At 33.9% G+C, this 27,249-nt stretch overlaps 1 protein-coding gene across 2 annotated transcripts in view; it reads left to right on the top strand.

The window, feature by feature from the left end:
* Positions 1-26,406, top strand: part of Il7 (interleukin 7) — a 54,791-nt gene extending 28,385 nt beyond the window's left edge. The window contains exons 1-4 of one of the 2 annotated variants that reach the window (XM_074068742.1): positions 16,318-16,446; positions 19,863-19,943; positions 20,983-21,114; positions 24,365-26,406. In XM_074068742.1, the coding sequence (XP_073924843.1) occupies positions 19,869-19,943; positions 20,983-21,114; positions 24,365-24,478 (321 nt within the window). In that variant the 5' untranslated portion in view covers positions 16,318-16,446; positions 19,863-19,868 and the 3' untranslated portion in view covers positions 24,479-26,406. Of the gene's footprint in view, positions 1-16,317; positions 16,447-19,862; positions 19,944-20,982; positions 21,115-24,364 lie in introns of those variants that run through there. The other variant, XM_074068741.1, reaches the window with a different exon arrangement.
* The last annotated feature ends 843 nt before the right edge of the window (positions 26,407-27,249 follow it).

The following is a 27,249-nucleotide window of genomic DNA, read 5'->3' as shown; positions in this document are numbered from 1 at the left end:
GGTTCAGTTAATTAAACCTTTATTAAGCATCTGCTAATTGCTCTCTGAAAGTTCAAAGATGAATGACAGGTTCTATTTTCCATGAACTCCAGTTACTAAGGGCAGTACGGTTTTAATAAGACATTGAAAAGTGAGACAGTTTTAAGGAGGCAAAAAGAGAAGAGAATTCTATTTATCTGAAAGAGCAACTTGAGTCAAAGCTTGGAATCTTGGACTTCCAATACAGTTTTGTACGCATTTTTAAAATAACCTGTTACTGGCTGTTTGTGAACTGTTAAATAGTGTATACAAGTTTAAAAAGACAATTCTACCACTCTGGGTTCCAGTTCTGTGAAGTTCACAATTTTGAAGGAAAGATAGAGTCTAAGATAAAAAATTGCAACACAATGGGATAATTACAAAAATTATAATTAAAAATGCTTAGGAACTCAGCTAATATGACCTGGGAGATTGAAAAGTTAATGGCCCTGGGCTAGGTGTGAAAGACACAGATCACTAACTCAGGGCAGTGCTGAAAAGAGCAGGAGACCCTATATGAAAAACAAACTAAAGCAAAAAAAAAATAAGTGCTGGGGGTGTGGCACCTGCAGGCCTAGCTGAGTTCAAACTCCAGCACTGCAAAAAAAAAAAAAAAAAAAAAAAAATTCATTGTCCCCTGTGGCTTGAACTCAAGTGGAGAGTTAAGTGTAGAAAATTTGAAAGTTAGTATAAAATCAGATCTTCCTTATCAGACTGAAGAATGTGAACTTGATCTAGGACAAGGCAATAGGAAGCCACTGAAGGCTTTTAACTGCAGAGCAGGATTTAGGTCTGGACTTTAGAAAGATAACTCACAGGTAAAAATAGGTTTTCTGTTCTAAAAGAACTGCACTCATGTTTTAACATAGACACCATTGACTAATACGGCCTATTGCTTTTTGAAAGCTATTGTAAAATTTACAAATGGTAGCTGATGTGCTCTGAAAGTTTGGGAGTGTGTCATTCAATTGGTAATTTTTATTAGATGAAAATATGATCAAAACTTGAAGATTGATAAAATGTAATTGCTATACTAGAAACAAGAAAAAAAAAAAAACAGAATACACTAATGGAATGAATGGAGTTCTTAAAGGAAGTTTCCTAACAGGAGTGGTGAGACTGAAATGGCCCCTAGTGCCTGGAGAGGAAAAGAGGAAGCTTTTGATTAATGGTAAAGCCACAACATGGTTACAAAGTCCACCCTAGTGACAAAAGGAAGCCCTTTCAGGATTCCTTTTTTTTTTTTTTATAGGTGCCTGTTTATTGTCAGGACATGTTTTACTCAAATCTGGCCAGGCTTCCTGCTAAGTTAGTGCATTCATCTTTGAGGACAATAGTATGTCTAATACTCTATGTGTTAATAGCTATTTTGGAAAAATTATTGCTATAAATGACTAAATTAGTTCATTAATACCAAAAACTGCCATATTAGTAATTTTGTTTTATTTGTATTGTTTTGAATCTGGTTTCTTTATGTGCTCATAAAGGTGAATCTCAACCACGTAACCGACCAAGGAATTGTAGATAATGAAATGATAATTTTGTGCTTCAGTTGTTTTTCTATTATTGGTGGTGATTATCTATGTGGGTTACTAATTAAAAGATTATATTGATATTGAGGAATATGAGGGTAGAAATGTAACCTCAAGAGAAGAGTTTTCTGTGCACCATGATGATTACAGATATGTTTCAATCTGCCAGTGAATAATTTGTAGTGCATTTATTTATAACACGACCCCATGGACTCCATGTCAATATTCAGTCTGAATCTGCCACTTGCAAGTTGTGTGACAGTGGATCAATTATTTATATCTTTCTGTGACACTTATTTTCTGTATTTCTGAAGTGAGAATAATATTAGTAGCCATACTTCATAGGGTTATAACAAGTGTTAAGTGAGTTAATGTACGTAAGGTTAATGGAACAGCCTGGACTTAAGCAGTTAGTTAGTGGTAGTGCTTATAATATTATTAATATTATCAGAAATAATACATCTATAACAATGCCTTCTAAATTTCCTTTCTCACATCCTTATGAACAGATAAAAGTAAAAATCTGTAGCATTCAAATATGGCTACAAATTAACTTATGGGAGTGAAATTCTATTAAAATTCAGACATGCTAGATAATTTTGCATATTTAGAATCTAGAAGTGGATCTTTACTAAGTATTGTTTTCAGATTTTTTTTATTTAGTCAATTATTTTTAAATAAACTTTTACACAGAACTCTAGTGAGGTTCTGAGCCCTGTGTATCCTGCATCATCATAGGCCCACTTCTGTATGGACACTGAGTCACCTTGTGGAACCCACCTGTGGACTATTTTGTGTGAAAGACACTGGTCTACTCCACTATACTCAGTTTACATATGAGGACATTCAATGAGTGGCTACATCAAGTCAGCACAATACCATAGGAATATTGGGCTGGAAATGAAAAGGCCCAGTTTTGCCCCTTCGGCTATGAGACTTTGGAAAAATGAGCTAATTGCTTCAGAACCTCACTCTCTTAATTCATAATCTCCTTGCTCAATTTCTGAGGTCTGTTCTTGATATAAAAATTATTTAATTCCCATAGTAGAATTAATCCTAGTTTGGTTTTCTTTCCATTGCACTGAAGAAGGATTAGGAGGTTTAGAAGGTCCTGAGAAAGATGCTCTGGTTGAATCTTACAATAACATTTCTACACACCCAGTATAGGATATGCAAACTGTGTGATCTGTGGCACTGTTCCAAGTACAGGTGTCTGTGCCACCAGGTTTTCAATAATTATGCAGTGTGTCCGTATTTTACATGAACATTGCTATCTAGGGAAATCTGCCAATTGTTGAGTCATATAATTCCTGGAACATCACTTCTTATCTATGATCTTATATAACTACACCTTAACACAAATTAATAAAATGCCACATTGTGTATCTAAGGTGTGTAGGTAAAATTAGAAAGGCATCCCACAAATATAAAACACAACTCACTTCCAGGAAAAGGAATACAGTGCTTATGCATGTTTGTACAAGGTAAAGAATGGGTTTAATAACTAAGATTTAGTCATTAACCTTTATTCTGCATTTAACACTATTAGTATGTCCAGTGAATTTTACTGATTATTTGACTTTTCTTAAGCTGAGCCTTCTCAGGGAAATTCTATAGAGGTATTTTCACAAGCAGATATTGAGAAGGGATGGCAACAATAAGTGATAAGATGGGCTGGAATTTTAACATAGCCACATTTTTGTTTACCCAAAACTTTTACTAACATTATTAATAGTAGCTTATAGTCATGGTACAATTTCCACATAAAGCTTAGTAAGAAACACCCTTTGGGTATTAAATTGCTATATTAAATATTTTCTGTTTCTTGCATGCCAGAAAATGACTAATATTTGTTCATGGCTATAACAAAGAAGTAATACTAGAGCCAAATGATTCCAGCTACTGTTCCCCATCCCTTTGACAACCTAGAAATCTTGGGGCAGTAGATAAAGAAGACAGAGGGACACAGGTTTTGATAAGGATCTTCTTTCTTAGTCTTCACAAATAGTTGATATCTGTTACCTTCTTAAAGCTTGTTCATCAAAATTGATTTACTGTACATAGAGAAATCCAAAATATTAAACAAGCTAAATACAATTCACCTCACAGGTATCTGTGTTTTTATCTCTTTCTCCAATTTTTTTGGTAGAAGATGTAGACTAGGACTTACTAGTTTGGAGTTGATTATGTAGAAATTTTTTTCACACTGGCTATTCCAAACGAGAGAATGCCTGTTTACTTACTAAGACACTGCCAAATTGGAGCCAGTATCTTCATTTGGCTGGACTGTCCTAGTTGTACGTTTCCAGTGAGTGGAGTGTCTCCAATCTGCCATCTTGTGTTCCCACCAAATTTCACTTGTTCGTTGCTGGTACAGTTGTCCCTCTGTATCTGTAGGGTGCTGGTTTCAGAGCACCCACAGAACCTAAACACATAGATGCTTAAGTCCCTTCTATAAAATGATGTATTCACATATAACCTCGGAATATTCCTCCATATACTTCAAATCATCTCTACATTATAATATCATTTAATATAATTCAAATGTTATGTAATAGTTGCTATATCATATTGTTTAGGGAATAGTGACTTGAAAATTAATTTCATACATATTTATTACAGACACAAGCATGTAGGCCCAACTATGTTATACTCATCAGCAATAATTAACATTATTTTTTTTTGGTGGGACTGGAGTTTGAACTGAGGACTTCACGCTTACAAAGCAAGTGTTGTACCACTTGAGCCACATCACCAGTCCACTTCGCTGTGATTATCTTGAAGATGTGAATGTCTTGGGAACTGTTTGCATGGGATGGCCTCAAACTGTAATCCTGCCATCTCAGGCTCCCAAGTAAATAGGATGACAGGCATGAGCCATTGGTGCATAGCCAACAACAATTTCCTTTGATTTTTCCAAGTGCTTTCTGTCTACAATTGGTTAGAACTTTGGGTGCAGAACCAGTGTGGCCACCAGACTGTATAGAGAAGTTACTGACTTTTGTTTATTTATCTTGTATCCTGGAATCTTGGTATAATAACCTATTTTCTTTTGTAGATTTCTTACATTTGTAGATGATAAATGTGTCATCTATAAATAAAAAGAGTATTATTCTATTTTTCCATTACAACTTTGCCACATGTTCCATTAACATATTGAAAGCCGTGCTAAGTGGAATTTTTGCTTTATTAGCATGAAAACTTTGAATTCCTCACCATTAAGTATGACATTAGCTATAATATTTGTAAATTTTTAATTGAGTTAAGAAAGTTATTTATTTCTAGTTTCTTATGAAGAGATGTTGGATTCTGTCAAAAACTTTTTGGAATATGATATGATTATGTCATTTTTCTTCCTTAGCCTGATTATTAACATTAATACTTGAAGACTGAATCAGGCTTGCATACCCAGGATAAATACTACTCACTTAGGTGTGTTCTTTTATACACTATTGGATTGAATTTGCTAACATTTTGTTGAGGTTTTTTGGATTAATATTCATGAGAGATACTGTCTGTATTCTTTCTTGTAACATCATTGTCTAGTTTTGGTTTATAAAATGAGTTAGGAAGTATTCTTTCTGCTTCTATCTTCTGGAAGACATTTTAGAGAATTGATAGAATTTCTTTCTTAAATGTTTAGAATAACTTACATGTGAACACATCTAGGTATAACACATTTTGTTTTGTAACCTTATTGATTATTGATTCAGTGTCTTTAATAAACATAGGCTTATTCAGATTTCAATTTCTTTTGTATGAATTGTGGTGTATTGTGCCTTTCAAAAAGTTGGCTTGTTTCATCTAGGCTATCAAATTTGTGGACAAAGAATTTCCCATATTTCTTTGTTATCCTTTTAATGTCCACAGATCTGAATGATGTCCTCTCTTTTGTTTTTGCCATTAGTAAATGTCACCTTCCCTTTTTTTCTTACCTGGATAAAGTTTTTTTTTCAAAGAAAAAAGTTTTGGTATTGTTGATTTTCTCTATTGATTTCCTGTTTTAACTTCATTGTTTTATGCTCTGAGACTTATTTCTTTACCTTTGCATAGTTTTGATATGATTTGTTCTAATATATGCATTTCATATATGCATTTCTTCTAATATATGCATTCAGTAATATAAATTTCCTTTAAGCATTGCTTTATATTCTTCCCCCAAATTTTGAAAATTCATATTTTCATTTAGTTCTACACATTTAAAATTTCTTGTTTGACACAGGCATTACTTAGAAGTCTACTGCTTAATCTCTGAGTGTTTGGGGGGATTTTCTGGTTATCTGTCCATTATTGATTTCTACTTTATGACATTGTAACACATGTAATATGATTTCTATTCTTTAAATTTGTTAATGTACATTTGATGCCCCAGGATGTGGTCTATCTTAGACAATCCATGAAGCTTCAGAAAAAGAGTAGCATTCAGAATAGCCTCAGAAGAATAGTATTCTGCTATTGATGTCTCAAATAGTCTTTTGATGTTAATTCCAGTTGATTGGTGGTTAGTTCAACTCTATCATTTGCTGCATCTGTCCATGTCTGGTACAGGGATACCAAGATATCTGGCTGTTAAAAGAATAATCCATATTTCCTTGTAGTTCTATCAGTTTTTGCATCACAAATTTTAATTATGTTGTTGGGTGTGTATGCATTAAGGATTGTTATGTCTTCTTAGATGGTTGAGCTCTGATCTATATGTAAATTTCATTTTTTCACTTATAACTGCCCTTACCTTAAAAATTGTTCCTTTTGAAATAAAATGGCTACTTATAGTTTTTTGAACCTTTATCTCTTTATTTTTAATCAAAATGTGTCTATACTTAATGTAGGTTAATTGTACAGAACATAGAGCTGAGCCCTATTTTTTATCCAATCTGAAAATATCCATCTTTTTTTCAGGGTGTTTAGGTCATTGATGTTCACAGTGATTATTGATAAGTTGAATTAATATCTATTATATTTGTTAAGTTTTCTATTTATTCCCCTTACTCTTTGTTTAATTTTTGTCTTCCATAACTTTTCTCCTTCTGTAGTTTTCATTGGGCATTTTTTGTAATTCTATTGTTTCCTTTCATAAATATTTGTTTATACCCCTTTTCCCCTTCTTTTAGTTGTTTTTCTAGAATTTGTACTATACATTTACAACTAATCCAAATCTACTTTCAAATTACACTATCTTACTTCACAGGTGGTAAAGATCTTATAATAACAAAATTTCCTAATTCGTTCCTCATATCTCTTCTATCATTGTCATCATTAATTTCATGTATACAAAAACATACATAAATGCCCACATAAATAATTGATACATTATTACTATATTTAAAGAAACTCATCTGTTGCATCAAGTAAAAAGCATAATGTCTATTTTATGTTCATATACTCATTCTGTGATGCTCTTCCTTTCTTTTTGTAGATCCCAGTTTCTGGCTTAATTAGTAAGCTCTTACTTTTTTATTATAATTTTTTTATTATGATATATTCATTATACAGAGGGATTCATAGTGATAATTCTGATTAGTCGTATGGTGTACATTATTTACATTTCCCCCTTCATCTCTCCCTTTCAGCCCCCTCCCCACTCACTTAAAGCAATTGCAAGAGGTTTTTAGTCCTGTTTTGTATAGGTATGTGAAGTCAATCTACCATATACCATCACCTTAATCTTCTTCCTTTACTCTCCACCCTCCCACTAGTAGCCCACCCTGCACACACTGTGCCCATTTTATAGTCCTGGTTTTTGTTATTAATATTTAAGTTGACATTCAGAGGGCTGTCTCATACATGCCCACTGTGGGTGTAATACTTTGGTCTGTTCAATCCCTTCAAATACTCTCCCTTACCCCTTTACCTCCCACCCCCATTTTTCAACAGATTTCAATATACATCCTTATTATCCTCTACCTTCACATCTTATGGTATGCGATATTACTGGTGTTCTATCATTCTCTTTTCCTTTCTCTCTTTCCCTGAGTTCCATAGAGTAGTTCTACTATTACAAATATGTTCTACAGGTGAGTTTGTTTATGGCCATGCTTGTTTTTGTATATATGTTTATCTTTGGATCTATCTTTCACGTACAAGAGAAAACATGTTTTTTGTGTTTCTGATCCTGGCTAACTTCACTTAACATGATGTCCTCCAATTGCATCCATTTACCTTCAAATCCCACGTCATTATTCCTTGTGGCTGAGTAATACTCCATTGTGTATATATACCACAATTTCTTGATCCATTTATCAGTTGTAGAGCATCTGGGTTGTTTCCAGCGCTTGGCTATTGTGAATAGTGCTGCAATGAACATCGATGTACAGCTGTCTCTACTGTGTCCTATTTTACGTTCTTTTGGGTAGATGCCCAGGAGTGGTATATACTTTTTCCGTTGTATCCCTTAGTATTTTAATCACATATATTTAAAATTCATGGCCCAACAATTTCAATATTCTTGCCATATCTGAGTCTGGTTCCAATACTTGTTCTGTTTCTTCAAACTATAGTTTCTGCATTTTAGTGTACTTTGTAATTGTTGATAGCTGAACATGATGTTCTGGGTGAAAGGAACTATGGTAAGTAGCCATTTGTAAGGTTATAAGGTGGAGGGAGGAAGGGAGTGTTCTGGTCCTGTGATTAGATGAACCTGTGCCTTTGGATTGTGAACTTTACCAGTGCTTTTCAGTTTTTCCTCTTTCTTGGGTGGCAAGATGGCCTTCCAACACATGAAAGTCTAGAGGAAATGAATTGGAATTTTTCCTTCCTCCATGCAGGTCAGGCTCCAATGAAACCAAGAAGGTTAGGCTCTGATAAAAATTATTTCTCCTCAATTTATGTCTTGCTAAAGAAAAAGAATGCTCTGGATTATTTTATAGTAGTTTTGTTTTCTCTCCTTCTGCCAGAAGTACAAGGTTTGTTGTTTTATTTTTATTTTTTTCTTATATTCACCATGAGGACCTTGTAGGCAGTGCTCCCGGGTGTGAAATTCACAAAGTATGGGGCTCCCTGGAGTTTTTTAACGCTCAGAGGTGCCACACAGGGATTATCCACAAATCCATCAATTATAGTTTAACTATCTCTATTCTCACACTAGTTCCTATGGAGGTTTCTGATCATGAGTATCTGTTTCATAAGTTATGATTCTGTCTGTTCACATCACCCTGTATCAGCCCCTCTGTTTCACTCACTTTTAGGGGAAGAGTTTGCCCTGTGCCTAGAGCTATTGATTTTTCAGTGGGTTCAGCTTTTTACTTGTTGGTATGGAGTGGCAAATTTTGAGCTCCTTACATGCCAGAATACAAACTAAAGTTCTCAAAGCAATTCGATTTTCATAATAACATTTCATTGGTTTATGATTATTATAATTAAATAATGAGCATAACTTAGTATTAAAGAACTGATTACATAAATGAATGACTGAAATGGTGGGAGCAAAAGTACATGAACATATTAGAAACTATACTACTAGCTTCAGTGTTCTATGGGCATTAATTGATATGTTTTTACAGAAAGATATGGAATATTGATAATCACAACACATTAGTTAATAGATGTTAATTAAGGGGACTTTTCCTAAATGCATGTGTTTATGTGTGTACATATGAGTACACATTTCAACATGTGCTTCTAAGTATATTTTTCTCTGAATATTTTATTGCTGGTGTATTCCCTTGCTTATAATATTACCTCAAGGCAACATAATGTCTGTTTAATACTCATTTTACGTTCCACCATCACTTTTTTCTATTCTATTATCAACTTCTTTTTTCTATTTTAGTTTAATTTTCCTTATATAAGTAAATTTTGCATATAATCTAACTTGACTTGGCATTCATAGTGTGGACAACAGTCTCTCAAAGCACTCTATTCTCTTGGTCTTCTTTCTCTAGCTTCACTATGCATCTATTTGGCATATGTTCTTGCATCTTTGAAAGTCAGTTCAAATATCATTTGTTTCATACCAAACACACAATTTATCACTATTTATCCCTTCTATTTAAAATTTTAATGAACAGCAAGACAAAGTTTTATTTCACAAATTAGAAAACTTGGGAATTATTCTGGTGAATCTCTCTTAATTTTCATTTTTAAATCATGTTAAGTGTGCGTCCTAAATATTTTTTCAAATCTACGCATATATCTCTGGATTCTCTCCTACAAGCAAATGCAATAAACCTCTATTTAAGAACAGACTTTGTGGCCAGGCAGTGATGGCACACGCTTGTAATCTCAGCTACCTGGGAGGTATAGGAAGGAGGATCACAGTTAGATGCAAACCTGGGTGAAAAGCATGAGATCTCATCTAAAAAATAACTAATATAAAAAGGGCTGGGTATGTGGCTTAGGTGATAGAGTGCTTGCCCCATTGAACCTGAGGCCCTAAGTTGGAGACCCTAGTGCTCCAATGTAGAGAAGAAAAAAACAGACTATGTAACACCTTCACAAAAATTTACCTATATACATTCCTGAACTTATCTAAACTATCCACCATGCTGCTATCAACATGATAGCAGGTAGATCTGGAAATATAAATCTTCCACATGAGAAAGATAAATCTGGAAATACAAATCCTCTGTCAGAAATAAGCATATGCTTAGGATGAAAGGCTGCAAGAAAATTTACCAAGCCAATGGCCCCCGAAAACAAGCAGGAGTAGCAATACTTATCTCTGACAAAGTAGACTTCAAACCTACATTGATCAAACGAGATAAAGAAGGACATTCCATACTAATAAAAGGGGAAATAGACCAAAAGGAAATAATAATCATCAATCTGTACGCACCCAATGTCAACGCACCCAATTTCATCAAACATACCCTGAAAGACCTAAAAGCATATATAAATGCCAACACAGTGGTTGTGGGAGACTTTAACACCCCATTATCATCAATAGATAGGTCATCCAAACAAAAACTCTATAAAGAAATCCAAGATCTAAAATATGCAATAGATCAAGTGGACCTAGTAGATGTCTACAGAACATTTCATCCAGCCTCTACACAATATACATTCTTTTCAGCAGCCCATGGAACCTTCTCCAAAATAGATCATATTCTAGGGCACAAAGCAAGCCTCAGCAAATATAAGAAAATAGAAATAATACCGTGCATACTATCTGACCACAATGCAGTAAAAGTAGAACTCAACAACAAAAGTAAAGACAAAAAACATGCAAACAGCTGGAAACTAAATAACTCATTACTTAATGAAGAGTGGATCAACGATGCAATAAAAGAGGAAATTAAAAAGTTCCTGGAAGTCAATGAAAATGAAAACACAACCTACCGGAACTTATGGGACACAGCTAAGGCAGTCTTCAGAGGAAAGTTTATAGCCATGAGTGCATATATTAAAAAGATTGAAAGATCCCAAATCAATGACCTAATGATACATCTCAAACTCCTAGAAAAACAAGAACAAGTAAATCCCAAAACAAATAGAAGGAGAGAAATAATAAAAATAGGAGCTGAAATCAACAAAATAGAAACCAAAAAAACCATACAAAGAATTAATGAAACAAAAAGTTGGTTCTTTGAAAAAATAAACAAGATCGATAGACCCCTGGCAAACCTGACTAAAATGAGGAGAGAAAAAACCCAAATTAGTAGAATTAGGAATGCAAAAGGGGAGATAACAACAAACACCATGGAAGTCCAGGAAATCATCAGACTACTATGAGAACCTATATTCAAATAAATTTGAAAATCTAAAAGAAATGGACAGATTTCTAGATACATATGATCATCCAAAACTGAACCAAGAGGAAATTAATCACCTGAATAGACCTATAACACAAAATGAAATTGAAGCAGCAATCAAGAGTCTCCCCAAAAAGAAAAGTCCAGGACCTGATGGATTCTCTGCTGAATTCTATCAGACCTTTAAAGAAGAACTGATACCAACCCTCCTTAAACTGTTCCATGAAATAGAAAGGGAAGGAAAACTGCCAAACACATTTTATGAAGCCAGTATTACACTTATCCCAAAACCAGGCAAAGACACCTCCAAAAAAGGAGAACTATAGGCCAATCTCCTTAATGAACATTGATGCAAAAATCCTCAACAAAATAATGGCAAACCGAATTCAGCAACACATCAAAAAGATTATTCACCACGACCAGGTAGGCTTCATCCCAGGGATGCAGGGGTGGTTCAACATACGAAAATCAATAAATGCAATAAACCACATTAACAGAAGCAAAGACAAAAACCACTTGATCATCTCAATAGATGCAGAAAAAGCCTTTGATAAGATCCAACATCATTTCATGATAAAAGCTCTAAGAAAACTAGGAATAGAAGGAAAGTTCCTCAACATTATAAAAGCTATATATGACAAACCTACAGCCAGCATTATACTTAAAGGAGAAAAACTGAAACCATTCCCTCTAAAATCAGGAACCAGACAAGGATGCCCACTATCTCCACTCCTATTCAACATAGTACTGGAATTCCTAGCCAGAGCAATTAGGCAAGAAGAAGGAATAAAAGGAATACAAATAGGTAAAGAAACTGTCAAAATATCCCTATTTGCAGACGACATGATCCTATACCTTAAAGACCCAAAAAACTCTACTCAGAAGCTTCTAGACATCATCAATAGCTATAGCAAGGTAGCAGGATATAAAATCAACATAGAAAAATCATTAGCATTTCTATACACTAACAATGAGCAAACGGAAAAAGAATGTATGAAAACAATTCCATTTACAATAGCCTCAAACAAAATCAAATACCTAGGTGTAAACCTAACAAAAGATGTGAAAGACCTCTACAAGGAAAACTATACACTTCTGAAGAAAGAGATTGAGGAAGACTATAGAAAGTGGAGAGATCTCCCATGCTCATGGATTGGTAGAATCAACATAGTAAAAATGTCTATACTCCCAAAAGTAATCTACATGTTTAATGCAATTCCCATCAAAATTCCAATGACATTCATCAAAGAGATTGAAAAATCTACTGTTAAATTTATATGGAAACACAAGAGGCCACGAATAGCCAAGGCAATACTCAGTCAAAAGAACTATGCAGGAGGTATCACAATACCTGACTTCAAACTATATTACAAAGCAATAACAATAAAAACAGCATGGTACTGGCACAAAAACAGACATGAAGACCAGTGGAACAGAATAGAAGATCCAGATATGAAGCCACACAACTATAAGCAACTTATCTTTGACAAAGGAGCTAAAAATATACGATGGAGAAATAGCAGCCTCTTCAACAAAAACTGCTGGGAAAACTGGTTAGCAGTCTGCAAAAAACTGAAACTAGATCCATGTATATCACCCTATACCAAGATTAACTCAAAATGGATCAAGGATCTTAATATCAGACCACAAACTCTTAAGTTGATACAAGAAAGAGTAGGAAATACTCTGGAGTTAGTAGGTATAGGTAAGAACTTTCTCAATGAAACCCCAGCAGCACAGCAACTAAGAGATAGCATAGATAAATGGGACCTCATAAAACTAAAAAGCTTCTGTTCATCAAAAGAAATGGTCTCTAAACTGAAGAGAATACCCACAGAGTGGGAGAAAATATTTGCCAACTATACATCAGACAAAGGACTGATAACCAGAATATACAGGGAACTTAAAAAACTAAATTCTCCCAAAACTAATGAACCAATAAAGAAATGGGCATGTGAACTAAACAGAACTTTCTCAAAAGAAGAAATTCAAATGGCCAAAAAACACATGAAAAAATGCTCACCATCTCTAGCAATAAAGGAAATGCAAATTAAAACCACACTAAGATTCCACCTCACCCCTGTTAGAATAGCCATCATCAGCAACACCACCAACAACAGGTGTTGGCGAGGATGCGGGGAAAAAGGAACCCTCTTCCACTGTTGGTGGGAATGTAGACTAGTACAACCACTCTGGAAAACAATTTGGAGGCTACTTAAAAAGCTGGACTTCGCTCTACCATTTGATCCAGCAATACCACTCTTGGTGATATACCCAAAAGACTGTTACTCCAGAGGCACCTGCACATCCATGTTTATTGCGGCACTATTCACAATAGCCAAGTTATGGAAACAGCCAAGATGCCCCAGCACTGATGAATGGATTAAGAAAATGTGGTATCTATACACAATGGAATTTTATGCAGCCATGAACAAGAACGAAATGTTATCATTCGCTGGTAAATGGATGGAATTGGAGAACATCATTCTGAGTGAGGTTAGCCTGGCTCAAAAAACCAAAAATCATATGTTCTCCCTCATATGTGGACATTAGATCAAGGGCAAACACAACAATGGGACTGGACTTTGAGCACATGATAAAAGCGAGAGCACACAAGGGAGGGGTGAGGATAGGTAAGACACCTAAAAAACTAGCTAGCATTTGATGCCCTTAATGCAGAGAAACTAAAGCAGATACCTTAAAGCAACTGAGGCCAATGGGAAAAGGGGAACAGGTACTAGAGAAAAGGTTAGATCAAAAAGAATTATCATAGAAGGTAACACCCATGCACAGGAAATCAATGTGAGTCAATGCCCTGTATAGCTATCCTTATCTCAACCAGCAAAAATCCTTGTTCCTTCCTATTATTGCTTATATTCTCTCTACAACAAAATTAGAGATAAGGGCAAAATAGTTTCTGCTGGGTATTGAGGGGGGGGAGCGGGATGGGGTGGAGTGGGTGGTAAGGGAGGGGGTGGAGGCAGGGGGGAGAAATGAACCAAGCCTTGTATGCACATATGAGCAATAAAAGAAAAATGAAAAAAAAAAAAAAGACAAATCCTCTGTCAATACAAATACATTCACTCATTAATTACTGCTTTTTAGGCTTGAGGAAATACCACTTAACATGTCCATAAGACCTTGCATAACTTGATCTCTTTCTGCCTCTGGTTTTATTATGAGCCAGTGTCCGATCTTTCTTTCTCAGCCACATTCCTGCTTTCCTTTAATCTCTTTTATCTGACCACCTATTTGCCCCTTGGACGCCAAAGCAGCTATATACATACTGATTTCTACCTTTTTGAATCCTCCCTATTCCCTTTACCCTTAGGCTACTCATGCTTCTGATCTCAGTTGAAATGTCCTCTTCTCAAGGAAATCATCACAACTGTCCCTAACTACAGTCTATTTGCACATGTTTTCATGGTATCATATATCCTTAATTCATAAAAATTATCAAATTGGGAATTAATTGTAGGAATTGGACTAATGTCTGTCTTTACCACCAAGCAGCAAACTCAGAGAGCAGGAACCATATGTAATGTTTATGACATTTTTATTTCCACTAACAAATGGAACATGGTAGATGCTCAACAAATATTTGATCAAAGAATAGATGACTTTTCATTTAAATTAGGAATTAAATATAAATTCAAACTACTTGACAAATGGTAAAATTTGTGCCAATTAAAATAATATTCTACAAATAATATATAACTTTACAAATTTCATAGATCAGATTTCCTGAAAATAAGCATCACATTTATTAAAATTTCCCTCAAATAAGTCTATATGGCACAAGATTTAGTCTATGAGTGGGTTGCAATAGTGATGATCAGAAATGAAAAACAGTAGCCTAGCACTGGTGGCTTCTGCCTAAAATCTTACTTACTTGAGAGGCTGACGTTGGGAGGATCATGGTTCTAGGCCAGGGAGTTCATGAGACTCCATCTCAACCAATAGCCAGGTATAGTGGCATGCTTCTGTCATCCCAAGATACATGGAAAGCTCATATCAGGAAGATTTCAGTTCCAGGGTAGCCTGGGCAAAAACGTTTAGGAGACCCCATCTCAACAGAAAATATATGGGCATGGTGGTGAGCTCCTGTCAAGATCAAAAAGAATTAACCTAGAAGGTAACACACACGCACAGGAAATTAATGTGAGTCAACTCCCTGTATAGCTATCCTTATCTCAACCAGCAAAAACCCTTGTTCCTTCCTATTATGGCTTATACTCTCTCTACAACAAAATTAGAAATAAGGGCAAAATAGTTTCTGCTGGGTATTGAGGGGGTTGGCGGGAGAGGGAGGGGGCGGAGTGGGTCGTAAGGGAGGGGGTGGGGGCAGGAGGGAGAAATGACCCAAGCTTTGTATGCACATATGAATAAAAAAAAAAAAAACCAGAGAGAATTGGCAGGAAACATTAAGTAGGAGGATCACAATTCAAGCCAGTCAAGATAAAAAATGAAATCATATCTCCAAAAATAATCAGAGCAAAACAGTGCAGGGGGCATGGCTCAAGCCATAGAGCACCTGCCAAGTAAGCACCAAACACTGAGTTCAATCCCCAGTATTACAAAAAGGAAATGGCAAGAGAATTAAGATTGAATCATTCTTTTCTATGTTAAACTTTTCAATCCCTAGAATCAACCTCACAAAATAAATGGAAGATGGTGAGAAAAGAAGCAGCAATGGTTATGTCACTGTTGATCAGAATCAACTATAAGCAATACATAGATAATAGTTTTTCTAGAGCACATGTGACCATGAAGATCACTGGGAGCCCTACTGAATTTGACTCCTAAAGAGAAAACATGAATAAATTAAGAAGAGAAATATTCTGTGATAGAGAATATAGCAATTGGGTAAAAATGAACAGTTCACCTGTTTGTTACTTTCCCCCTTACCTTTTATTTTTGGTCAATTAATTGATCTAAAAATCAATACTTCTCTGTCAGTTTTTGTTATATAACAAATAACCATAAAGGCATGCAATAATATGCATTTATCTCAGATTCACAGGTGTGCAGGTCTACTTGGGTTGATCACTTCCACATATTTCATTCTGAGGCATGAGGTGATTTCCTTGACACTTCTCCTTTCAAGAGGTAGAGTTTAATCATCCCATGAATGTGGACTGGAATTAGTGACTCCCTTCAAAACAATGGAATAAGATGGAGATGGCAGTGAGATTAGATCATAAAAGGTACTGGGCCTCCTCTTTGCTCTTTTATGCATTGCATGCTTGGAGGAAAGCCAGACGCCATTTTGTAAAGACTCAGGAAAGCCTGTGGAGAGGCTAATGTAGTAGGGTATTAAAAGCTATTGCCAAAAGCTGTATGAATGAGGCCAATTAGGATGTATGCTCTAGTCCCCAGTCAGGGTCAACATCTGAACTGTATTTTCATGGAAGATGTAGATACAGGAGCCCCCAATTAAACTTCTCCCCAAATTCCTAACCCACAAAAGTTGTACAATAATAAATGTCTGTTGCTTTATTCTACCTTTCATGGTAATTTCTTATTCAATAATTGATAATGTATACAAGCTGCTACAAGATGCTTATACTCATGTTGAACGTCAAAAGTTCAAGTTGTGCAAGTACACAGTTGTGGAAGTTATGCGAGCACATTTTAAACATCTGTTCTGATCTAATATGCTAATATCCATTGCCAAAAGTAGGTGTTTGGTTAAACCAAACATCAATAGGCAGAGGAAAATATTTCTCTGTAGTAGGCTAAGTAAGGAGTTACATAGATATCAATTTCTAATCTTTGAGAATTTAAGATAAAGGAGTCTTTGCAGATGTGATTAAATCAAGGGTTTTGACAAGGGAAATTTATTCTGGATTATCCAAACAGGCCCTAAATGCAGTCACAAGTGACCTTATAAGAGGTAGGCACAGAGAGATTTGAGACACACACAAAGAAAGCGATGTGAATATGGAGACAGACACTGCCGAGGTTGTTCCAAGACAAGGAACACTAAGGAATGTTGGCTGCCACCTAGAAGATAGGCGAGACAAACAATGACTCCTCAACCAGAGCCTTCACTTGACATCTTGATTTTGGACTTCTGGTCTCCAAAAATGTAACAGAATAAATTTCCATTTTTTGAGCCATGAAGATTTTGATAGTTTGTTACAGCAGTCCTGGGAAATGAATACATTCTCCCATGAGGTGGGTGGAGGTGTTGAATATTAGCTGAACAATAATCTGTTTTAGCCTCCCTTCAAAAATTTATTTATTTTGATACTACCAAAATAAATAAATGAACACATAAGTATAAGTAAGCAGAAGAAAAAAAAAATGAAGAATGTAAATCAAAAGATTACCCATGAAAGGAGCAGAAAATGTAAAAAATTTTCTTCTTAACATCCTTTAAGAAACCAACATGAAACGAATAAAATCAATACAGTATTAAAAGAAGAAAATAGAAAAAAAATAAAGGTGAGCCTTTTAGATTCCAGGGGAAAAATGAAGAAGAAAATAAACCAGAAATGAATGCTCCATTAAACAAGCATATGTAACAAATGGGTGTAATAAACCATAGAAAATGAAATTTTAAAAATGTGTAAATATATTTATTTTAAAAGTGAAATAGAAGATCCATATATATGAATAGTATTTTTAAAGAAGAGACTTGAATGTGTAATAGAAAAATTTCAAAGATAGGAGAAAATATGCTAAAATGAAAGTTCTCATTCTACAAATTGAAAGTATATTATTTTAAGAACATCATAGCATCATATTTTACACTGAAAAATACTGCAGCTAACAGTCAATATGATGTTGGCTTTTCTCTTGTGCTTTTTGATATTCATAATAAATTAGAAGTAATCTTCACATATGTCAAGGTTCCTGTAAAACTATTATTTTGACATTGGTCAAGCAATTTTATTTTTTGCTAAATCAAGTAATAAGTATCTAATGTTCTTTCCTACTCCATGAATTCTTCCTCTGAGCTACTTCTCTACTAGGGCTTAAAATAAAACAATTTCAGAAAGCAACTTTAGTTGGCATCCATGTATATCTATGTTAAATGTCTTCATAAACTTATTGAAGACAACTAGTCAATAATAATTGTGACCTTTACAGATATCAATCCTTAAAGAAGGGTGTAGTAACACCTTTACATTATGACATTTGGCAAACAAATCAACTCGTAAACATTGCCTTTCTGTAGTTCTATCCAAACTGAATTTTATTAGTTACCTGGAGCATTGGTAACTAATGTGTTATGTGATTTGTTGCTTTAAGAAACTGGGATTCAATGACATATTTTCATACAATATTTTGGTGAGTGGGAAATATACAAATTAACTACACATTTGTCTATCTTCTTTTTTGAAGGATGGGGACAAAAAGCAAATGTTGCATGTTTTACCAAAGAAAAATTTATGTGTGATTTACTTCCTTCTTGTTATTAAATGAAAGTCAATAGGAATATGACTTGATAGGCAAATATTCTTTACTACCATTTCAGGAATATTTACAATGGCCACTTGAAGACTATTACAGAAAATGTATTTTTTGCCCTTGCCTTGGATGGTTGGCACTAACATCTATTTTCAAAAACATACTTTTCCAAAGATGAGAAGTAGTGTAATGTAAATGCATCCAAAGGATGTAGCAACTATGCTTTCTATCAAATGGCACAGGAAAACACAGCACAATTTTCTTAAGTTTGTTTCTATACAGGGTTTTGCAGAAGACCTTGCCCATTGGCCCTTAATAAATGTTGAATTGTTAATGAAACAATTGTGTATTCAGACACTGCTTCCTGCAGATAAAGCAGATGATATATAAATAAACCCAGAGACCACTAATACTTTTAATAGTTGATAAGCATGATGCATATTTTTGTGAGAGGCAGATGAAGATTAGAAGCAACCTTGCTCTATTTTTCCATTTCTTTGATGACATCACGTAAACTGAGATTTCTTGAAGTCCTTCTAGAAGCTCTGATAGCATGGTCCTGCTAGTTTGCTGGACAGAGCTAGCCCAATCCTGTGCATAAGAGAATCTGAATCTTTAGAAAGTTCTTCCTAGTATGTCAACTAAATTCTTGATTCAGGTAACCCTGACTTCTTATACTTCCTTCCTTAGACATGAAAAATGAGCATGTACCAATCTGCTTATCCACACTACATTCATAATAAATTCAAAATTCTACCTCAAATATACCAAATTGGATTGTTAAAAATGCTGTAGAATAAATTTCATTCTTGACTCTCACTGTCAAGTGGTTTTGCTTAATTCTAATGTAAATTCCCTTCCCTATTTGGTAGATGTCAGGACATTTGATGGAATAACCTCTTACATCCATTGCAACTTCAATTTTTTCTCTAATAGTGTAATCGCTAAAGAATTGACTTATTTCCCAACAAAAGCCTGATTCTCAGGTAATCCTATAAATAAGGTATGGTATCTAAGAGGTGCGCTAAATATGTAAAAGGATTTTATCTATTTCTTCACGCCTACTAAGCGGAATCAGGCAAACGTTATTTTCCTTAAAATGCACGTATAAATACAAGATATTATAAGATTGTTATTTTTATAATTACTACATATTAGAAAAGCCCTCAGTTTTAACCATCTTATTTTATATTATTTATTGCAGGACAAAATGATAGAAACTGGCAACAATTGCCTGAATAATGAATCAAACTTTTTTAAAAAACATTCATGTGATGATACAAAGGTAATGATGATTATTTGGAGTTTGTCATTTCAGCTTGATTTTATAGAAGCTTCTACTTTTGTGTCTCTGTTAGGTAATTATACTAGTAACATATTATTTGGTTCAAGCCATATAATTCTCATTGCTCTTTTACATTATACTATGGTGTTCTTTCATTTTACAGATAGTCTTGTGCTTAACAGGTAAAAAATTGTTTTCTGTTTTAATGTTCTATTTTTTTCATTCTGAAAATACTAGAACTAATGAATTCAAAGACACAAATATTGCTTTTTTCTAAATCTCTTATTTTAGGAAAAAGTGGGTTAAGACAAATGCTTAAAAACATACAAACAGAATCCATGGTAATAATTTAGTTGTAGGCATTTTGAAATTTTCCTTTCAATACTTAAGTCTAAATTAGTACCCCTCTGTTTGGTATAATATTACAATGTAGAAAATCTCCAAAAGTTTGTGTCATTTCTTCTTGCAGAAAGTGCTAAGTTATTTGATAGTGTTTTTAAAACTCACAATAGATGAGTTAACTTCATGGGGTCTCATAACCATAAGTTCTTTATTCTTAGTTGCTTACTTTAAATATTTTTTAAAACTTGTTTTAGGTGGCTATGCCCTTTTTGTCTTAATACCATCTATTCCTCTATAATGCAAAATGTTTTAAAAATAAGAATAAATACACATACCTTTTCTCTTTATTACTTCCAGAAGCCTTATCCTTTGGTTATCCTGTTTAAAATTGAATAATCTTGTAATGTTTTCACCATAAATGGTAAGGTCATGCATACATAATAGAGAAAAGAGACTTTCAAAGTCAGATAATCATTACACCAAGTTCTTGACCCTTTGTGCTGTCTGTCCTGTCTCCTAGGAGCGGAACAGTTTCAGTTCTGTTACTTGCTAGTCACATGATTAACTGGAATAGAAAGCTGTGGCAGAGGTGGGGCATTGCTGGCAGTACAGCTCCAGCATGAAAACCCTTAAGAAAGCTGTAATTTCTTAATGTTTTATTTCAGTCACAGTCCTTCTGATTTTTTCTCTATAATAGGAAGCTGCTTTTCTAAATCGTGCTGCTCGCAAGTTGAAGCAATTTCAAAAAATGAATATCAGTGAGAATTTCAATGACCACTTATTAAGACTTTCACAAGGCACATTAGCAATGGTGAATTGCACCAGCAAGGTAAGTTGGGACTGTTTACATTGAACAAAAATATAAATTACTCTTGTGCTGGATCATTCTCTGATGAGCATATCTATTATTGCAGAATTCTAAGTGAATTCTTAAGGTTGAAACATAGCTAATTCTAGAAGAGGAGAGTCTTCAGTTGGAAAGTGGCTATTCATCTCTTGGCTAAGAGAAATTAATACTTTGTGGTAGAGGAGTGAAAAATAAATACTTCATTACCATAATTACATACAAGGAGGAGGTGATAAAATGCATTATCAGGAATGGCAATTTTTTTATCCCTAAAATGTAACAATAGCTTTAATTCATATATGTTCAGAATTATATAACCCCTGGTCACTGAAAAAGGAAATAAAATGTATTTAATGAAATATTTTTATATATTAAAACTTAACATGAATGCATCAATTTCCCTTTTTAATTTTTGTAACAATTTTGATACTTACAGGGCTAATTTTCCCCTACCAAAAGTTGTGAACTAAAAACCACAATATTTGCAAGAGATATATCCTCATCTGCAAAATGGAGTAAAATATGGTATCTACTTTCCTGGTTGTTGAGAGGATTTAATGCATAATGATGTTAAATTTTTCGTAATAACATGTTTTCAGTGTTCCATATACTGTTTATTGCTATTATTATTTTTCTCTTCAGGGATTTTACCAGCTTACATATAAAGTCAAAATGTTTCTAGGCCAGATGCATTGGCTAACATGTGTAATAATCCCAGCTACTGGGAAGGCAGAAATTAGGAGATTGCAGTTCACGGCCAGCCCAAGCAAAAAGTTGGTGAGACCCCCCCTTATTGACAAATAAGCTGGGCATGATGGTTCATGTGTGTGATCCCAGCTCTGTGGGAGGCCATACCCAAGCAAAAAAGGGAGACCCTATCAGCATCAGAAAAATCATGCAAAAAAGGACCGAAGGCATGGCTCAAATGGTACAGCACTTGACAAGACCTTGAGTTCAAACCCTCATACTGCCCTCCTCCCCCAAGAAATATGGCAAAAGGAATTTTGTTTTGTTTAAGTTCCAGTAGTTTCTCCTGAAAATAAAGTGGCTAAGGTATCTCTGAACCCTATCAACAGTTATGAAAATGGAGATTATATAACATGGACAACTTTAGTTTTCACTGCTTTATATTTGATAGAAGCCTGTTGGTATTCTGGATTTTCCATGCTTATTTCCAATTTGGGGACTTTTTATGTCGGTTCATAAAAATTAAAAAATCTGTCCTAGTTATTTGGATAGAAATCAAACTTAAATGAGCACTCATCTTACTTTATTAGCACAGTCTGTACAGTACATATAATATGAAATAGTATATGAATATTCCATATTTCTGTCTATATATATACTATTAGGTATTATAGAAACATACGCAGCAATATGAAAAGCATGAATTAAAAAAGCAGAATAATTAATTGAATCTGATTAAACTTTAAAGATGTAAGTAATAACTAGGGTGGGATATTGAAAAAATAAGCCCCCTAGTTCACAAGTGATAGGGTCTTCTCTTACTTTTTTTCCATCGTTATTATGTTAGTTGACTAACAGATACACAGGAGCACAGAAATTCCTTAACCTTCTTAGAAAGTCAGAGTGAGTCTGCATATTCTGGGGTTCAGGAAACCTATCTGAAGTAGAAAGTGTGAGATAAATGAAATGAAAACATGAGCTAGGATCGATGTAAATGTGTCAATTGACTATAAGAATGTAGAAAGGAAGTTTAGAAACGGGAGGGGACATCTATGTTCCTAGGACTGCACAGAAGTAAATCATAATTGTTTATTTTTCTCATATCTATGTACAGTTATCTCTTGTATACATGGTACACTGTTTCCCAGACCTCCCCTCACATACCAAAAGCTGTGGGTGAATAGAAGCTAAGCTACACATCTGCAACATCCTCCTACAGGCTTTAAATCATTTGTAGGTTACTTATAATACCTTGCACAATGCAAATGCTGTGTAAATAGTTGTTCTAATGTATTTTTAAGGGAATAATGACAGAAAAAGTCTATACCTGTTCAGTACAGATACATTTTTTTCAAGTATTTTCAGTTTGTGGTTGGTTAACTCTGAGGCAGTGGAACCTGTGGATATAGAAGGCCACCCATATTTGTATTAGTCAGGTTAAAAAAAAATGTTCCTCAACCCTCGTTGGAAAGAGTATAAAATTGTGCCTTCGTATTTATCTTCGAAAATCCACTGTCGAATCTTAGTTATTTAAATGGTATATGCTAGAATTACTAAGTATATAACTAAAAGAGATCCTATTTTATGATTCAAGTAAAAACAGGACAGATGAACTTGAGATTAACTATTATAATTACTTGATAGGTGACCCTGGCACTTATTTATCCTCTCTGTGACTCTGTTTCCTCATTTATGAAATGAGGTAAAATCATCAAGTTCATAGGGTTACTGAGCACAGAAGTTAAGTACCATATGTAAAGTACTTAGCATAATACTAGGCCTGGAAAACACTTAATAGCTTGCTGTTATCTAAATGAAGAATTATCCTACCCTGTGAGAGGGTTCAGAGAAATAAACTATGCTATGGAGAGCTATTCCCTTATATGTCTGCTTCAGGTAAGGTATCTCTCCCTTTATTTTTCACACATTGTACAGGTAGCTCTCTTAAAAATTCTTATCAGGTGGTAAAAAACAGGTTATGAGACAGACATCTGCATATCTGTGGAAGGTCAGATTTTGGGGTAGATTCCAGGATACAAGTTCAATCATATATATGTCTTTACAAATCATCTTGGCCAAAATAATCTGAATATTTTCAGTGTTAATTATTCCTCTACTAACAATACATTTTCCATATTAAAAAATGAGTAATCTACCAGTATCTTTTAATGAAATTTAAATAGAATTATGGCCACTGTTACAGTGTAAAATGACAGCTGAATCTTAAAACACACCAACTTTGAATTTCTTAAAAGTCAATTATGACAGTTTTGGTTAGAAATCATAGGTTTTTTTTTTTTTTTTTTTTTTTTTGTGGTACTGGGGATTGAACTCAGGGCCTCATGAATGCAAGGCAAACACTAAACCACTAAGCTATATCCCCAGCCCAGAAATCATAGTTTTTAAAATATCATGTAAGATTCACTGTTTTCATTACACTAGATTTTCAGTGTAACTTAAAATAAGAGAAATTAAAGAATGAACACTCTAAAAATATATTTTTATAAAAGTGTAAAATTAAAACTTTTAAAATTTATTTCCCTAGGAAGAAAAAGCTTTAAAGGAACAGAAAAAGAATGACCCGTGTTTCCTAAAGAGACTATTAGGAGAGATAAAAACTTGTTGGAATAAAATTTTGAGTAGTAATAAAGAACGCTGAAAAATATGGAGTAAAAATATAGAAACAGAGGACCTGTAGTTACATCCGCCAAGCATTATCTGCCTTTGCAGTTTTTCGGAGTATCAAGTCCCTTGGAAGTTGCTGAATGCATTTTGGTAAAAATGATGAGGACAACTGAGAAATCCACACTGTAGCATGAGAAGATGGACATTAACAATGGAAAATGATTGCATAGTCAACCAACTATTTCATATTGTGTGGAGTTATATTGACTGGTATTATATCTGTACTGATTTTGTAAAAGCAATTCACATAAGGTTTCATTTGTAATAATACTTTTTAAACTTGCCTAAATATTTCAGAAGACTTCAAGTCTATGAAGTATATAAAGATTACAAGGATTCAAATCAAATATTGTTTTATTATCAAAATAGTTTTTATGGCCCACTGTACTTCAGTGTACTGTACTAAGAGTGGAAATTGTCGTCTTCTGTATTAGAGATGTTTTAGGGTTAACAGTGAAATATGGAGAATGCTCATGAAACAAGAAAGTCACCACACCTTAAGGAAGCAGTAACATAAAGAATGCCAAGATACTTAAAGGAGATATCAGAGATGTAATTAAATATGAATTATAACACAGTGCCTTTACCAATGGTATGGCAAGTATTTGTAGAGAAAATAAAGGATAACTTCAAAGATAGAAATTCACTTATTCTGAGGATGCTAAAACTTAGTACTGAGTTACTTTTGTCATTTGTGTATAAAATTTATCTTAATGAGTTTTCAATTTGGGAAGTATATTTTTAAAAGATAATATATGTTAACCTTTTAATTAATGGATTATGTATATTTAATTTTGACACTATGTCTGTATATAAAAATATTTTCATACAATATTATAAACAAGTTGCCTACTTTGGATAACATTTCTCTTTTGATAATAAATGACTCATGTATTAACACTGTGAATTCACTTAATCCCAAGATAATTTATAATACTGAACCACTGTTTGCTGTTCAACTTTCATTCAAAATATGATATTTAATACCTTATTTCATTCAATATATGGTCTTTAATACCTTATTTCATTCAATATATGGCCTTTTATACCTTATTTCATTCAATGTATGGTCTTTAATACCTTATTTCATTCAATGTATGGTCTTTAATACCTTATTTCATTCAATAGATGGTCTTTAATACCTTATTTCATTCAATAGATGGTCTTTAATACCTTATTACTAAGAATCAACATAATTCTTAGTTAAGAAAATGAATATGAATTTTTATGGTAAATTCTAGTCTTTTAAAAGAAACCTTCAAATATACCTGTTTAGACTGTGTTTAGAAAGATCTTCTTCATTGAGTTGTGAAGGCCAAAGTTCTACAACAGCTGCCAATTTGCTTTTTTGTTGAACTCGTATTCTTCCCATTTCCCAGCCTCATGGCCATCTACTTGTCTGTTTTGCTGTATTTGATCTATAAAAGATGCAGCAATGGCACCATCAGTAATGTGGCAACACTTTCCTGCTCCTTCTCACTTTCTCTGACCCACAAGAAGTTTCATCCTGGATGGTAAACGTAGCTAGATTGGATAGTAGCAGTGTATAGATTCAGGAACTGTTTGTTTTTGTTTGTTTTTTTCTGTTCATCACTGTTTACTTCAGGAAAGGGAGTTGACTAAACTTTTGAGGAGCAAATGATTCTTCACTAAACTTTCTTCTGATGGACTTTTCTAAGTAGGATATGTTTCTACCATATAATAGCTAACTCTTTGGTACCCTGATGAACTGGTGCTATGGGTAAGCCATTAGCTGGAGAAATGAGGACATCTGCATTTCTAAAGGTAAATCTTAACCTTGAATTCTGTCTATAATGTTCCCTAATGGTGCTGAAAAAAAATTCTCTGTGGCAAAATAAGGGAGCAACATTTTTAAATGCTTATTAAAAGTAATTAAATTTTTCCATTCTTGGTTTTTATCATTTATTTATGATAGACTTCAATTGTAGAGAAGATTCATACTTAAAAAGTTTTTTAAAAACATATTCTGTGTGCTAAATGCTTGGAAAAATTACTTATATATCTATGGATTTATTGTTTCCTGGCCACTAGCAAAATAAGTAGAGGCAAGGGAGTCTGGTTAATAATGATCTTGGATATATTTTTATTATATCTAATTCCATGATTATAGAGATTTATCTCAATGAACATGTTCTCTCAAATGTGTGTGTGTATAGATCGCTTATAATCAGTATTTTGTAAAATATGTCCCAAAAAAAACCTAATCCTATTGATGGACAAAAAGGAAAACAACAGCAACAAAAAAATAAAATGGAGGACTGAGTTCTGAGGTCATATAAATTTTCTCTAATTGTGAACTAGATATTCACAATTCATAAAAGTATATTAAATGCTTTGAAAATTCATTCATAGAGCTGTTTAAAAGTTTAACATTAAATATAGCATTTCCAAAATTTACTTAGTTATAAAATACCACTATTATATAAAAGCCATTACCATAATACAAGGTTAGTATGATTGATGCAAGGTTAAAGCAATAGCAAGGGGAATATTGCTTCATACAAAAGGCATCAGTTTTTAAAAATAGGCCTTCAAGGAGTATAGTGAAGGAAATATTCTTCAGTTAAGAAAATTATGTTATTTTTAACTGACACAAAGATTGTACATATTGCTTGGGGAGGTGTCACATGATATTTTAATATATATTTTGTGGAATATTCAAATCAGAATAAACATTTATTTTCTCAAATATTTATTGCTCCACTTCTTTGTGATAAAAGCATT

This window comes from Castor canadensis, chromosome 3, assembly GCF_047511655.1.
Source record: "Castor canadensis chromosome 3, mCasCan1.hap1v2, whole genome shotgun sequence".
Classification (NCBI taxonomy): domain Eukaryota; kingdom Metazoa; phylum Chordata; class Mammalia; order Rodentia; family Castoridae; genus Castor; species Castor canadensis.
This window is presented reverse-complemented; position numbering and strand designations above follow the sequence as displayed.